Source organism: Panthera tigris, chromosome D3 (genome assembly GCF_018350195.1).
Source record: "Panthera tigris isolate Pti1 chromosome D3, P.tigris_Pti1_mat1.1, whole genome shotgun sequence".
NCBI classification, from domain to species: Eukaryota; Metazoa; Chordata; class Mammalia; order Carnivora; family Felidae; genus Panthera; species Panthera tigris.
In genome coordinates, this window is record NC_056671.1 from 28,831,704 (window position 1) to 28,847,337 (window position 15,634).

General features: G+C 50.6%; 1 protein-coding gene and 1 pseudogene across 1 annotated transcript; both read left to right on the forward strand.

Annotated features, from left to right (window-relative positions):
• The first annotated feature begins 747 nt into the window (after positions 1 to 747).
• Positions 748 to 11,887, forward strand: LOC102967061 (annotated as a pseudogene).
• A 171-nt stretch (positions 11,888 to 12,058) lies between these two features.
• On the forward strand, positions 12,059 to 14,245 carry GSC2 (goosecoid homeobox 2). The gene is made up of 3 exons (XM_042961556.1): positions 12,059 to 12,314; positions 12,417 to 12,670; positions 13,238 to 14,245. Exons 1-3 carry the CDS (start codon positions 12,059 to 12,061, stop codon positions 13,340 to 13,342), a joined length of 615 nt encoding a protein of 204 aa, XP_042817490.1. The 3' UTR covers positions 13,343 to 14,245.
• The last annotated feature ends 1,389 nt before the right edge of the window (positions 14,246 to 15,634 follow it).

A 15,634-nucleotide genomic window follows, 5' to 3' on the forward strand; every position in this document is an offset into this window, starting at 1 on the left:
GGCATCCTCTTCAGAGATGGCTATCTCCAATAAACACACTGCCAGCCACACAACTAGATAAAGAGCCGGGCTACCTCCCTTCACTGCGGCTCCTTTGTTTTAGAGATCTTGGTTGATTTTGATAAATGACCATTTGGGCCATTGGGGGGGGGGGGGTTTGTTTGTTTGTTTTTTTAAACTCTTGCCATGTTTTACATTCCTGCTCTTATGTTTTAAATTCACCAATAAATGGGTGCCTGGGTGGCTCAATCGGTTGGGCGGCCCACTTTGGCTCAGGTAATGATCTCACTGTTTGTGAGTTTGAGCCCCTTGTGGGGCTCTGTGCTGACAGCTCAGAGCCTGGAGCCCGCTTCGGATTCTGTGTCTCCCTCTCTCTCTGCCCCTCTCCCACTCATGCTCTGTCTGCCTCAGAAGTAAGTAAATAAACATTAAAAAAATTTTTTTTAATAAATTCACCAGAACCCCAGGTCCGTGTGCATTCCCTCTCTCTCTGTGACCTTGCTGTGTGGCCCCAGGTGTGCTGTGTAAGTTCCAGGTCCTGTAAGCAATACATTTTTATTTTTTCAAAGTTTCCTGATGTTTATTGCTGAAAAGCATCTTACAATCATAAGAACCATAAAGGCTGGTCCATCCACAACACGGTTATTGATAAGCTAAGACTGGCACAAAACAACACAACAAGATGGATGACTGTTAAAAATATTACACTGAACTCTTACAATAAGCAGCCTGAGGTGATCTCTGAAAATGGTCCGCTATTCACTTGACCCAGAAAACTACAAAATCATGCAAATCAAGATGTTCAAATCTTCATGTTCACTTTAACAACATAGGGGCGCCTGGGTGGCTCAGTCGGTTAAGCGTCCGACTTTGGCTCAGGTCATGATCTCATCTCACATTTCATGGGTTTGAGACCCACATCAGACTCTGCTCTGAAAGCTCAGAGCCTGCAGCCTGCTTCAGATTCCACGGTCCATCGCTCTCTGCCCCTCCCCCACTCATGCTCTGTCTCTCTCTCTCTCAGAAATAAATGAACATTAAAAAAAAAATTAAGAACGCACATGAAGGGCACCTGGCTGGCTCAGTCGGTGAAGTATGCAATTCTTTTTTTTTTTAGAAAAAAAAAATTTTAAGTTATTCATTTGAGAGAGAGAGAGCGAGCACGGGTGCACATGCTCACACACGAGCAGGGGAGAGGCAGAGAGAGGGAGAGAGAGAATCCCATGCAGGGCAGAACCTAATGCGGGTCTCAATCTCACACACTGTGAGATCATGACCTGAACCAAAATGAAGAGTCGGGTGCTTAACTGACTGAGCCACCCAGGTGCCCCTGCAACTCTTGATCTCAGGGTTGTAGGTTCAAGTCCCAGGTTGTATGTAGAGATTAGTTAAAAATAAAATCTTTTAAAAAAGAAAGAAAGAAAGAACACACGTGAAACTGCCCAGGCCATCAAGGGTATGCATATCCGAAAAGCCACCAAGTATCTGAAGACTGTCACTTTATAGAAGCAATGTGTGCCATTCTGTTACTACAATGGTGGAGTTGGTAGGTATGCCCAGGCCAAAGAGTGGGGCTGGACACAGAATCAGAGGCTCAAACAGAGCGCTCAATTTTTACTACACATGCTTCAAAATGCTAAGAGTAATGCTGAACTTAAGGGTTTGGATGTAGATTCTCTGGTCATTGAGCAGCACATTCAGGTGAACAAAACCCCAAGATGCAGCGCAGAACTTACAGAAGTCATGTTTGGACTGACCCATATATGAGCTCTTCCTGCCACACTGAGCCGATCTTTACTGAAAAGAAGTAGATTGTTCCTAAACCAGAGGAGGAGGTTGCATGGAAGAAAAAGATATCCCAGAAAAAACTGAAGAAACAAAATTTGTGGCCCAGGAGTAAATTCTGGATAAAATAAATGCAAATAAAAGTTTAAAAATATGTATTATACTAACCAAATGACCCCTTATACAAGAATAGATCGTACTGTATGAGTCCATTTCAATGAGCTTTCAGAGGAGGCAAAATTAATCTATGTTGAAAAACAAAGCAGTGGTTTCCTCTTGAGGGTGGGGAGGGGATGGTGACTATCTGAGAAGGAGCATAAAGCAAGTTTTTGGAGTCATGGAAATATTCTATCTCTTGGTAGGGGTTTGCATAGTGCAGGGGTATACATTTGTCAAAACTCACAAAGTGGTACATTCAAGATCTGTATAATTCTCTATATATAAATGTTACCTTAAGTTTGCAATCAAATGTTGATTGCAAAATGTTGATGTAGTTAATGATATGCATGTTGAAGATTTTAGGTATGAAGTGTATTGATGTCTGTAACTTACTTTGGAATGCGTAAAGCATCAGGTGGAGTAATGCATGCATACATAGGTGATGCATGCATGCATACATAGGTGACAAAGCAAAACCTTAATCCAAGGGGTGCCTGGGTGGCTCAGTTGGTTAAGCGTCTGACTTTAGCTCAGGTCATGATCTCACACTCCGTGAGTTCGAGCCCCATGTCGGGCTCTGTGCTGACAGCTCAGAGCCTGGAGCCCGCTTCAGATTCTGTGTGTCTCCCCCTCTCTCTGCCCCTCCCCTGCTCATGCTCAGTCTCTCTCTGTCTCAAAAATAAATAAATAAATAAATAAATAAATAAAACATTAAAAAATTAAAAAAAAAAAACCTTAATCCAAGAATCTAGGTAGTGAGGATATGGAGGTTCCCTGTACAAACCTTTCAAATTTTCTGGATGTTTGAAATTTTTCATAATGAAATATTGGGAAAAATAATATAAGTAAACTCAACAAAAACAAAATATCCCAATTTAAAAAATGAGCCAAGGACTTGAATAGATATTTCTTCCAAGGAGACATACAACCGGCCAAGAAGCACATGAAAAGACACTCATCGTTAATCATTAGGGAAATGCAATTCAGAACCACAAGATACCACTTTACATCCATTACGGTGACTACAAATTTTAAAACTGGAAAATAACAAATGTTGGCAAACATGCGGAGATATTGAAACCCCTGCGCTTTGCTAGTGGCAATGTAAGACAGCGCTGCTACCATGAAAAGACAATTCGGTGGTTTCTCAAACAGCTAAACCGAGAATTACCGTGATTCAGCAATTTCACTTCTAGGTATGTATCCCAAAGAACTGAAGACGGGGACTCAAGCAGATACTTGTACACCCACATTCACAGCAGCATTATTCACAATAGTCAGAAGGTGGAAGCAACCCAAATATCCACCTACAGATTTTAAAATGTGGCATATGCATTCAGTGGAACTCAGCCATAACCCTTAGTTGGCAGGCCCTGGGAGTAGGAGGAAATGTGGAGTTATTGTTTAACGAGTATAGGGCTTCTGTTTGGGATGATGGAAAGTGCCAGAAATGAGAACGACTATAGTTACACAACATTGTGAATATACTTAATGCCACAGAATTGTGCACTTAAAAATCATTACAGGGGCTCCTGGGTGGCTCAGTCGGTTAAGCGGCCGACTTCAGCTCAGGTCATGATCTCGCAGTCCGTGAGTTCGAGCCCCGCGTCAGGCTCTGTGCTGACAGCTCAGAGCCTGGAGCCTGTTTCAGATTCTGTGTCTCCCTCTCTCTGACCCTCCCCTGTTCATGCTCTGTCTCTCCCTGTCTCAAAAATAAATAAAACGTTAAAAAAAATTTAAAAAAATCATTACAATGGTAAGCTCTAGGCTGTGTACATTTTACCACATTAGAAAAACAAATAATAATAGAAGAGCATGGGGCGCCTGGGTGGCTCAGTTGGTTGATCGTCAGACTCTTGATTTTGGCTCAGGTCATGATCTCAGGGTTGTGGGATCATGCTTAACATTCTCTCTCTCTCTCTCCCTCTGCCCTTCCCCTGCTTGGTCTCTCTCTCCTCCCTTCAAATAAATAAATACATAAATACATACATACAAACATACATAAATAATAGAAGAGCAAAAGGCTGAGATCACTGGACCCAGGGAATGTCACAATCCTTTGCCCAATTTCCAGCCAGTTCTCAGGCTCAGACCTCATCTACTGAAGTCTCCTTCACATGGGTAAGGATCCAGCAACACCATGAAAAGTGTATCTATAGGAGTGATGTCTTAATCCTTCTGTGAAAGGATCTGGGTCCATTTACTCAGGTGGTTGCATACTGGAGAAAGGGAAAACCTAGATCATTAAATTTTTTTTTAATGTTTATTTATTTTTAGGAGGGGAGGAGGGTCAGAGAGAGAATTCCAAGCAGGCTCCATGCTGTCAGCACAGAGCCCAATGTAGGGCTCAATCCCATGACTCTGAGATCATGACCTGAGTCAAAATCAGGAGATGGACACTCAACTGATTGAGCCACTCAGGCACCTTGGAAAACCCAGATCATTTTACAGCAGGCTCCGCGTTAATACTGGTACCAGGGACCCAAGATACCATCATGGCCCCCCTGCTAGAATCGGGTGGAGGATAAGGTAACAAATGGAGAACTGGTTACTTTTCCAGGTTTTTTTTTTTTTAAGTTTATTTACTGAACTCTCAAGATCCTGAGAACAAGAGTCACATGTCTTCTGACTGAGCCAACCAGGTGCCCCATCCAGTTTTTGAATATATATTTGCAGCACACATATTTCGCACTTGGCAGAACTTCCACAGTGGTTCTGATCTTTAGAGTCAGATCTCTGTTGTAAGTGAAAGCTCCTGAACTACCTCCCCACAAAAATTAAAGAACCTAATGCTGCATCTTAAGAACAGCAGAGGTTAATGTCATGGCTAGAGACCTAAAGGATGCAGGGTGCTGATGTCTATAAAACCCGATTTAATTCGTTAGTCTGACCCTTGCAAAAACTGGATGGATCATATAGCACTCCTTCATGATAAAACACTCAAAAACAACTTGCAATAAAAGTGAACTTGCTCAGGGTGCCTAGGTGGTTCCGTTAGTTAAGCGTCCGACTTGAAGTCGGTGACTCCGGTCACGATCCCATGGTTTGTGAGTTCAAGCCCCACACTGGGCTCTCTGCTGTCAGCACAGACCCTGCTTTAGATCCTCTGTCTCCCTCTCTCTCTCTGCCCATCCCCTGTTCATTATCTCTCTCTCTCTCTCCCCCTCTCTCCCTCTTTCTCAAATAAGTAACTAAATTTAAAAAATGAATTTTCTCAATCTGATAAGGAGTGTCTGAAAAATCCACAGCTAGCATACTTAATGATGGAGACAGAATCCTTTCTCTCGAAGATTAAGGGCAACATGAGAATGCCCAAGTTCACCACTTCTGTTCGACATTGTATTGGAAGTTGTAGTCAGAGCCATTAGGCAAGAAAATGAAGTACAATACATGAATATTGTATAAGAAGAAGTAAAAATGCTGTTCACAAATGACATGATCTTGTAGATAGAAAATCCAAAAGAATCCCCCAAAAACTATTCGAATTAATAAATGAGTCCAGTGGGTTGCAAGATACAAGATCAACGTACAAAAATCAATTGTGTTTTTATACACTTGCAGTGCACAATGGGAAAATAGAATTAAGACAACTATTCCATTTACAATAACGTCAAAAAGGATAAAATACTTAGGAATATTAACGAAGAAGTGAAAACGAGATACTCTAAATATTATAAAGCAGTACTGAAATAATTTAAAGATCTAAATAAATCAAAACATCCCATGTTCACGGATCGGAAGGATTAATGTTGGTAAGTTGGCGACACTCCGCAAATTGGTCTAGGCTCAGTTGGTTGAGCCACCTACTTCAGCTCAGGTCATGCTCTCATGGCTCGTGAGTTCAAACCCCACATTGGGCTCTGTGCTGACAGCTCAGAGCCTGAAGCCTGCTTCGGATTCTGTGTCTCCCCCTCTCTCTGCCCCTCCCCCATTTGCGCTCTGTCTCTCTGTCTTTCAAAAATAAATAAACATTAAAAAAATTCTACCTGGTCCGTTTGCAGAAACTCATGGAGCTGGTTCTAAAATTCACACTGAAATTCATAGGAACCAGAATAACTAAAACAACATTGAAAAATAACAAAGCTAGAGAGCTCAACTTCCTGATCTCAAAATTGACTGTAAAGCTACAGTTATCAAGACAGTATGGTTTTGCCATAAGGATAGACATATAGATCAGTGGAGCAGAATTCAGAATCCAGGAATAAATCCTCACACTTATGGTCAATTAATTTTCAACCAGGGGGCAAAAACAATGCAATGGGCAAAAGAATAATCTTTTCAACAAATGATGCTGAGACAACTAGGTTGTCTCAGCAAAAGAATGCAAAAGAATGAAGTTGACCTTTACCTCACATCATATATAAAAATTCACTCAAGGGGTGCCTACCTGGCTCAGTCAGTAGAGCATGTGACTCTTAATCTAGGGGTCATGAGTTCAAGCTCCATGTTGGGAGTAGAGATTACTTAAAAAATAAAATCATAAAAAAATTCACTCAACATCAATTAGTGTAAGAACTAAAACTGTAAAATGTATACTTTATAAAACCGCAAACCGTTGGGGTAAATCTTCGTGCTCTAGGATTTGGTAATGATTTCTGAAAATGTTTATTTATTTTTTTGAGAAAGATAGAGCGCATGTGCATGCATGTAAGGGAGAAGCAAGAGAGAGAAGGAGAGAATCCCAAGCCTGACCTGATCCCACAAACCATAAGATCATGACCTGAGCCGAAATCAAGAGTTGGGCACTTAACCGGCTGAACCACCTAGGCGCCCCAAGCCAATGGTTTCTTAGGTACAACACCAAAGCATTAAAAACAAACAAACAAACAAACAAACCAAAAAAAAGCAGAGGAAAAAAATGTATTTATTCAAATTTTCAAATGTCATACTTCAAAGGACACCGTCAGAAAGTGGAAAACTACCATAGAATGGGAGATTTTGCAAATTATATATCTGATAAGGACTTGTATCTTGAATATACAAAGAGCTCTTACAACCCAATGATGAAAAGATAAACCAAGTCTCTAGGACTCCAGTGGTCCTATGCTAGATGTTCCATGCTAGAACATTCCCTCAAAGTAAAGGACAAATTGTGCCCTGTACCTCCTATCACTAAGAAAGTATACACTGCAGGTTTCTTTGGGTTTGGGAGGCCTGACGTTCTGTACTTGGGAATACTGCCATGAGCGGTTTGTTGGCTCCACGCATGCCAGCTTTGCGCAGAGCGCAGAGCGGAAAGAGGTCTGCAGCAGGTCCAGGCTTTGGCACAAGCAGCTCTGTGCCTGGCCCAGGGGTCTGGCGGAGCCCGTGGCGAATGCTATGGCAGAGAAAGTTTTCAAGTGGGGCCTCTGGCAGGTTCCAGTGAGAGAGCTTCAGTGCCAACTCTTAGGGTTCTCGAGTGAGACCATGCCACACGCCATTCACAAAACAGCTCCTGGAATGTTACTGGGCCCCAACAGGAAATGAGCATCTGACCTTGGGCTATTAAGTAACCACATGGTCAGGTGGCTCATCAGAGCTGAATACTGTCAGAGGCACCAAGACTTAAGGTACAATGGAGGTGCATTGCCAGGATCAGCTCTGAGCACATCTAGACACGGGTAAGCTGCACAAGCAAGTGACCACCACCCCCTTGTGGCCTCTGCACCTTTGGTGGCCCTGAATGACAGCAGTGAGGGGAAAGCCCTCCAAAGGGTAGGACTTCTCCAGGGCACTGTATCATCCACGTAGTAGGGAGGGGAAAGTGTCTAGGAAAAGAAGATACGGAGCCCTGTTTGCCACAGTAAACAGTTGAGCTAGTAGCTTCGGGCCGGGGGGGGGGGGGGGGCGGAGCGGACAGAGCAAGAAGAGAAGTTTAGAGACAAGGAAGTCCGGAGAAGAGGCACCTAGAGAACTAGTGTGACACGTGGCAGCTTTTCAGTTGGTGGACCCAGGGGTCCAGGTGGGACACCCTGCTCCCCGGTACTCCCAGCGACCCCACTGGGAAACTTGTGTCCTCATCCTAGAAACTTTAGGTTAGGTTCTGGGTCTCTGAAGGGGGTAATCTCACCAGGAACACAGTAAGAGTGGCACAAAACATACACTATGACAGCTACCAGGCCACTCTGGGCTCTTCATACCACCAAGCAAAAAGGCCCCCATGCTGGCAGGGGTACTGGATCCAGATCCTAGGAACAGGGATGTTTGATCTTCCCATCCACTGGATGTCCTGTGGTGCTCCCTCCCCAGCTGTCACCGAATGGGCCATTACAGCCAGCACAACCTGAGGAGGGCATGGTACCCAGGGGCTCACGCCCCCAGGGATGAGCATCTGGGTCATCAGGTGAGGCACCCAGACCTTCAGAAGTGCTAAGTGCTCCTAGGAGAGTGGGAGCTAGAGAAGGTGGGGGGGGGGGGCCGGAAACACATGGCACCTGGTTACAGGCTCAGGACTAACTTAAGCAGCAGGGACCACAGCCCATCCAATAGCTTTCCTTTCCTATATATGTACAGAAATTGTGCCCAACCAGAACCCTGGGGATCTAAATGCAATGAACTTAATGTGGGGCTGAGTGTGGCAGGGCTGGGGTAAGTGTTCCCAGTGTGAGCTGGTCACTTGCAGGTGACCCTTTCTCTGGAGCATTGGCCAGACGGGAGCCACCTTAGTGAGAGAGACTGTGCGCCCTGACCTCACTGAAGGTGGTCTCAGACCCCACCGGGCTGCGATGGAACCAGGATCCCCCTCAGCATTTCACCCTCCCCTCCGCCTCCCTCAGGTGCTAGCCAGAAAACTCCCCCCCCTGGTTCTTCTTCCCCCCCGAAACCACTGACCCGTTCCCCAGACCTGTGGCCATTTTCAGTGTTATATAAATGGACTCGCGCAGTATGGAGCCTTCTGAGACCCACTTCTCCCACTCAGCACAATCTTCTGACATGGCCCTGCACTGCTGCGTGTGTCACTCACTGCCACCCTGGGCCCCTCCCTGGTGTAGTGGACCGTGGCGTATTCATCCACTCACCAGCTGACGGGCATCTGAGTTGTTTCCAAGCTTTGGCAATGAGGAACAAGACTCCTCTAAACATTCACAGGACATCTCCTCAGCTGGACCATCTAACCCATAGGGGAGCTGTCCTACTTCCTGTGCTACTACAGGTGGCAATGTTGCTAGGCTTCTTGCCACTCCACACCAAGGGTCTCCTTTCTTCCATCTTCCAGTACGATTTTTCTCACCTCCCTCTAAGACCCCACTGTCAGTCCCAGCAGGTCCTTCCTGCTCCCACCCACTGTCCAGTCCCAAGGCCAATGTCGTGTGACTTAGGGTGTGTATCGGCAGCATCCTATTCTGGCACCGAACCCATCTGGTCATCCAGAGCTACGCAACAGGCCACCTCAAACTCAGTGCTATGAACACATAACCCATCTTCTCTATTGTTAGCTTGGTTTGGACTCTCTTATGGTGACAGTGGATGGTAGCTGGGACGGGAGCCACCCCTAATGCTTCCTTGCTCACTCACGATGCTCTGTGCTAGCCATTGGCTGGCCCTTCAGCTGCAGCTCCTGGCCGGAATACCTCCACATGTGCCTCTTCCTGGGGCTGCTGGTGGCTCCTCGCAGCACAGTGGCCGGCTCGAAGAGCAAGCATCCCAAGATGAGGGAGAGAGAGGAGCAGTATCACCTAGCTGTCCAATCTGGCCTCAGCAATCAGTGTCACTTCTGCGACCTTCTGCACTCTGGAGGTTAGAAGCGAGTCATTAGGCCAGCCCATGTTCAAGGGGAAGGGAATTGGATTTCAGTTCTTGAAGGGAGAAGGGCCAAGGAATTCCTGGATATGTTTGGAAGGCACCAAGGGGTGGTGGGCCCCTTTACCACTGTGGACTGGTGAAGAGATGGTGCATTTACCCAGGTGGATAGGTGGGTAGGTGACACATTTATCAAGGTGAGGAAATACCAGGACATAGAACAGGTTCTTGGAAGATACTAGCCTGGAGCCGAGGGAGAGGTCAGGCCAGAGGTATCAACTTGGGAGTCATTGTCACAGAGGTGGTGTCTGAAGCTTCAAGGCTGCAGGAGGTGACCACCCAGGGTGGGAATGGGGAGGGATGGAGAAACTGCCAGGGCTGGGAGGAGGAGGGCACAATCTTCCTGATCACTGACTCTGTTGCCCCCATCCTGGCAGAACTCCAGGGAGCTTAATGGGTAGTCAATCCCCGTGTGCCTCCCCATGTGTCTCTCTGAACTAATGGTGATCGTGCGGTTCTATGAGGAAGGTTCTGTGCTGGGAGAGGTTTCCCCCAGCATCCATGGGAAGAGATGGGAGGTATAGGGCTGTGGCAGCCCTATTGTAACCATGAGGCAGGCTGAGAGTGGCAGAGCCACTCACAAAGGTGACGGTTTCTTCACTGAGCATGTAGATTAACAAGTCCTGAGGTGCCTGGGTGACTCAATCTGTTAAGCATCAGACTTTGGCTCAGGTCACGATCTTGCGGTTCATGGATTCGAGCCCCACATGGGGTTTTGTGCTCACAGTGCAGAGCCTGCTTGGATTCTCTCCTCTCTCTCTGCCCCTCCCCGACTCGTGCTTTCTCTCTCTCTCTCGAAATAAATAAACTGGGCAATAAAGAGTCCTTTTTTTAGGACTCTTGTGTCAGGAGTTGAGTCAGCAGGTTCTGCCACCTGACGTCCAAAGTCTTTTCACTGATACCAGCTTGGAGTCAGCAAAGGAGTCTGAACAAGGATGTGTGAGGTGGGAGGAGAGGCTGGGAATGTGAGTGCGTTGCCCTGCAATGGCACCCACCATTCATGGAACCCCCACATGCCCAACCAAGTTCTAATGTTTCACACATAGTGATTGGTTGAGTCCTAAGAGCACCTCTTGAGTTAGATTGCTATTATGATGCCAGTTTATAGATTGGGAAACCAAGGCACAGGGGGGTGAAGGACACTATGGAAGGTCCCACGGCCAGAAAGTGACAGCTGGGATATAAACCAGGCAGTCTGTTGCTCTGTCCCGTGAGCACTAACCTTTTTCAGAGGTCCAGAGAAGAGGGTCTTTCGCTGAACTGCCTGGCTGGCTGTTCAGTGCTACTTACTTGAAACGAACAGTCTTCAGTGAATTTCACAAAGTACAAGTCATCAGCAATCTTGGGCAGCATGACCTGGGATCAGGGGAGGAGAGTGTGGACAGTCGGACTGGCCTGAAGAGTAAGGAGGTGGACAGCCCGTGCAAGCCATGCAAGCTTGAGAAGCATGGCTATGAAGAGGGTGGGGCAGGGGTGTTTAATGTTTTTCGGAGGGGATTCCAGGACATATAGGAAGCCGAAGGAGGGGTCGCTCCAGACCACTGGAGTGGGCCCTTGGATGGTGTCTGGAAGGCTCCCCTGACTCAGTAGAGAAGGTAGAGAATTGGGGGCACGGGCAGTGGGGTTTCATGTTCAGTGATGAGCAGAGGTGGATTCCTGCTCCACCCCCATTTCCTCCAGGAGGTTGAGACCCAGCTCTGAAATGAGTGGAAGCCACTGAAATGAGTTGGCGGCCAAAGAGCAGTGGGATCGTGGGGTTGCCAATAGAGTTGGGTCCCATTGAGGGTTGGAGCCTAACAGTCTTGGAGCCAAGAGACTGGCAGTTTTGGTGGGTTTCTCCAGACTTGCTCATACACCTCTGTAGGGCCCCAAGGGGATTAGGTGCTAGCCCTGGTTTCGGTGGCTACAGGAGGAAGTACCCAAGTGTTGGGCCAAGAGGCGCCAGGGCAAACGGGGGCGGGGGGCCTTCAAGGTCGGGGCATCCTCAGGCCGCTGCTCCCAAAGCGGGGCGAGGACCGCCAGGATCCGCGGGCCGGGGGATGCGGCCCTCCGCGCCTTCCCCGTGGAGCCTCCGTGCCCGCGAGTCCTGCCAGCCTTTCGGGGCCAGGAAGACCGACGCGGGGCTGAGGGCTTCCTGGTAGCCCCCTCCCCGCGGCCCGGCTAGCCCCCGCGCTGATGCGGGGAAGGATTTCCTGCCGCCGCAGACAAGGATTAGCGCGCCCCTGGCCGGCGCGGCGGGATTAGTCCGCGTGGACTCCGCGCTCGGCCCGGGGATTACAGCGCGCTCCCCCCGACGTATATATTCCTGCGGCGGTGGCCGTGGGGCCAGGCCAGCATGGCTGCGGCGGGGGGCGCGGTGAGCCGCAGGGGCCCCGGGCGGCCCTGCCCCTTCTCCATCGAGCACATCCTTTCCAACCTGCCCGAGCGGAGCCCCCCGGCACGGGCCGCCCGCACCCCGCAGCCCGCCGGCCACCAGAGCCCCGCGGAATCCGGAGAGCCCGGGGCGCCCGAGGCCGCGCCCTGCGCCTGCTGCTGCTGCTGCGGACCCCGCGCCGCGCCCCGCGGGCCCCCGGAGCCGGCGTCCGGGCTGGGTGAGTGGGAGCAGGGCGCGGGCGCGGGGGTCCTCCGGGCGCGGGGCGGTCTGGGCGGAGCTCGGCCCCCGCTCCGCGCCTCACCGCGCCCTCGCCCCGCAGGCGCGCGGCTGCCGTGGCCGCTGAGGCTGGGCCCCGCGGCGCCCTTGCCCTTGGCCGCGCCCACGGGAGGCCCGGGGGCGCTGCCCGGCACCGGCGGTCCCGGCCCGCAGCGGCGCACGCGGCGCCACCGCACCATTTTCAGCGAGGAGCAGCTGCAGGCGCTGGAGGCGCTCTTCATGCAGAATCAGTACCCCGACGTGGGCACGCGCGAGCGCCTGGCCGGCCGCATCCGCCTGCGCGAGGAACGCGTGGAGGTGGGTGCCCGCCCGCCAGACGGCGAGAGGGTCCGAGCGGGCTGGCTTCCTTCCTCCTTCTTTTGAAAAGATGGCCCTGGCGCGAAGGCGGGGAGGCGCGGGAGGCCCGGGAACCTCGGTGGGCCGCAGGGCCGGTTCCGGGGCGAGGGCGGGCGGGGCAGGCTAGTGCCGGAAAGTGTCACTGGAACTGGAGGGGAGATAAGGCTAGTTTTCTTTAACTTTGGCTCAAACTTTTTAATTCTCCCTGATAAATGAGACGCGCGTTCACGTGCCCGAATTTGGGAAGCTCGGAAAGAGCACCAAGCTGCAGAATGGGCGTCCGGAGCGCCTTGCGGGGGAGGGGGAAGGCACGCCGAGAGAGGGCAGGTCCGGGTGGGAAAGTGGTCCTCGTCCCGCAGCCCGAGCCGCAGCGGTTAAGAGACGGTGGGTGCCGCTGCCCCCGTGCCGGCTCCCCAGCCCTCTCCTGCCCGTATCCCTGTCGGGAAACTCCCTGCCTGGTCCACTTATGAGGGTCCGGAGGGACGCGGGTCCCAGGGCTGGATCTGAGCGGTCCCTCCTGCTCATCAGGTCTGGTTCAAGAACCGCCGGGCCAAGTGGCGACATCAGAAGCGCGCGTCAGCGACCTCGAGGCTCCTCCCCGGAACCAAGAAGCCCGCAAAGGAGAGCTGCTGATGGCTCTGGGAGCCACTCCCGGGCTTGGCCGGGCCCTTTGGGGCCGGCTCAGGGAGGGGACAGATCGACCCAAAATGGTGCTGACAGAGGACACCTCTTCCCGCCTGCAGGCTTCCTGCATCCTGCAGCTAGTGCTCAAGGCAGGAGCTTCTCTGCCAGACAGCAGAGAAGCTCCCGTGCCCACCCCCTGTGTCACCTGCCCCACGAAAGGAGGGAACGCTGAGCATCTCCAGGTGCTCTCCTTTCCAGCGACTAGGGTCGGGGAGATTCCCCGGGAGCTGCAGCGGGGTGGGGGTGGGGGGTTGTTGGTTGCTGGGAGCAGGGCACAGAGCAGTTAAGCTTCCTCAACTCCCCACCAACTCCAGGACAGGAACCATCCCCTTGTCAGGAGGGCCCAGAATCCTCCTCTCCCTCCTGGGGTATGCTGATGTCCCGCCTCTTCTCAGCATGGACATAGGTCTCTTGACATGGCCAAGGGGGTGAGGGGGGTGTTCTGTGCATTCTGGGGTTGTCAGCTCGCATGTCCTGCACTGGGCCTTCCTGTCCAGAGCTATAGGATGAGGACATTGGATGAGGTCATCTCCAGAAGCCCCCTACCCTGCCCCTTAATTCTGTGAGCCTTGCCTGGATACTGGGAAATAAACAAGCAACTACAAACGGCACAAAAGCAGTCCAAAGTTCGAAGTCCACCATGACTTCACTCCCACATCCAGGGGGTGGGGGCCAGCTGGTCTTGGGGAGCACAGCCCAGTGAGTCCTCAGTTTCTGTGCTCCCCAGCACAGCAGACTACCCCACAGATCATGACCTAGCACCCTGGGGGTCTGCACTGGCCTTTAGGTACTGAACGGGTAGAGATCCTTGGCCTCCTCCTTCTGGGGGATTTACACGCTATGTGTCTGCCATCCTGTTGGGGCACGAGGAGGTTTGACTGGGGAGGATGCACCACACCCCCTGCCACTGCCTTGGAATATCTGTTTTCCTCTCCAACATCCCAGCCCTAGGGTGAAGGACAGTGTGAAAATGAGGCTTTCACTCTCCCCAGTAGGCCTGTACGGTGGGTTCAAGGCACCTAACACCATCATCTGGCTTGGGGACCATGTTCTGCCTCCTCACAGGTCCTGGAAGAAATTGGGGGATGGGGCATCTGAAAGGAGACACAATCCATTCATTAAAGGTGCAGAAGCTGAGCAGGCATGATGTCCCCAGCCAGTGCTGCTCTAACACTGCCGGATGCCTCCAGGACAGCAGCACTCACCTTCACCTCTCAGGATGCACACTTCTGGCTGTCACAAAGCTCTTTTCTCCCGAACCCTGGCCTTATCCTTGGATACTGCCCAGCCCTCCTGCAGAGCTTCCCTGCAGTCTGGAACACCCTCATCTCTGGGACCCCAGCCCCCCATTGGCTCTTTGTCATTGTAGAGGGCAGCCATGATCAGAGCTCCATTTCAAGGGGCCAGTGTCTACACTGTCCTTCTGATTTCTCTCCTTTCTCTCTAGCTGAACCTCTTGGCAGGTTCACCCCTACAAGCTGCCCGTTAACATAGGTGTCCTGCAGGCTGGACCCCAGGCATGGCCCTCTCCTCTCCATTCTCTCCTTGCTTTATCACTGCCTCTTTTAGACTCCAATTCCCTTCTCTCTTCCACATGTACATCTCCAGCCCAGGCCTCTTCCCTTAACTAGATACTTCTGTCCATGTATCCCCTTGACCTCTCCATGTGGAAGCCCACCGTGACTCAAAATCACCTTGTCCATGGCAGATTCTTCCCCTGTGCAAACCAGGTGCATGAACCAGAGGACTCGCAATTACCCACACCCCTCTTCTCCCTCACCCACCATCCCAGGCCAGCAGCAAATCCATTTTTCTTCCAAAAACAATCCCAGAAGCTATTTTTTCCCCAGCTTCAACAGTACCAACCTGATGAAAGTGCTGTCATCCCTTACCATGACCATTGTAGGTGCCTCCAGTCTTGTCCACCTGCAGCCACTCTGTTTCCTCTGTAATTCATTCTCCATAAAAGCCAGGGTGCAAGTTTGAACCTGCCTCTCCCCTGCCCACAGCACTCCAAGGGCTTTCCATTGTTCTTAAAGATACAACTCACTGTGACCCATGAAGCCCCATGCAGCCGGCCCCTGCCCATCTGGCATCGTTTCATACCTCACTGCTCCTTGCAGTCTGTGTGTATCAAAAGCTCTCTTTTGCTGCAAGACCTTTGCACCCGCTTTTTCCCTCTTCCTGGTCAGTGTCTGTTCATCCTTTGGATCTGCAACCATTTCTGGCCCTGGGGAGACT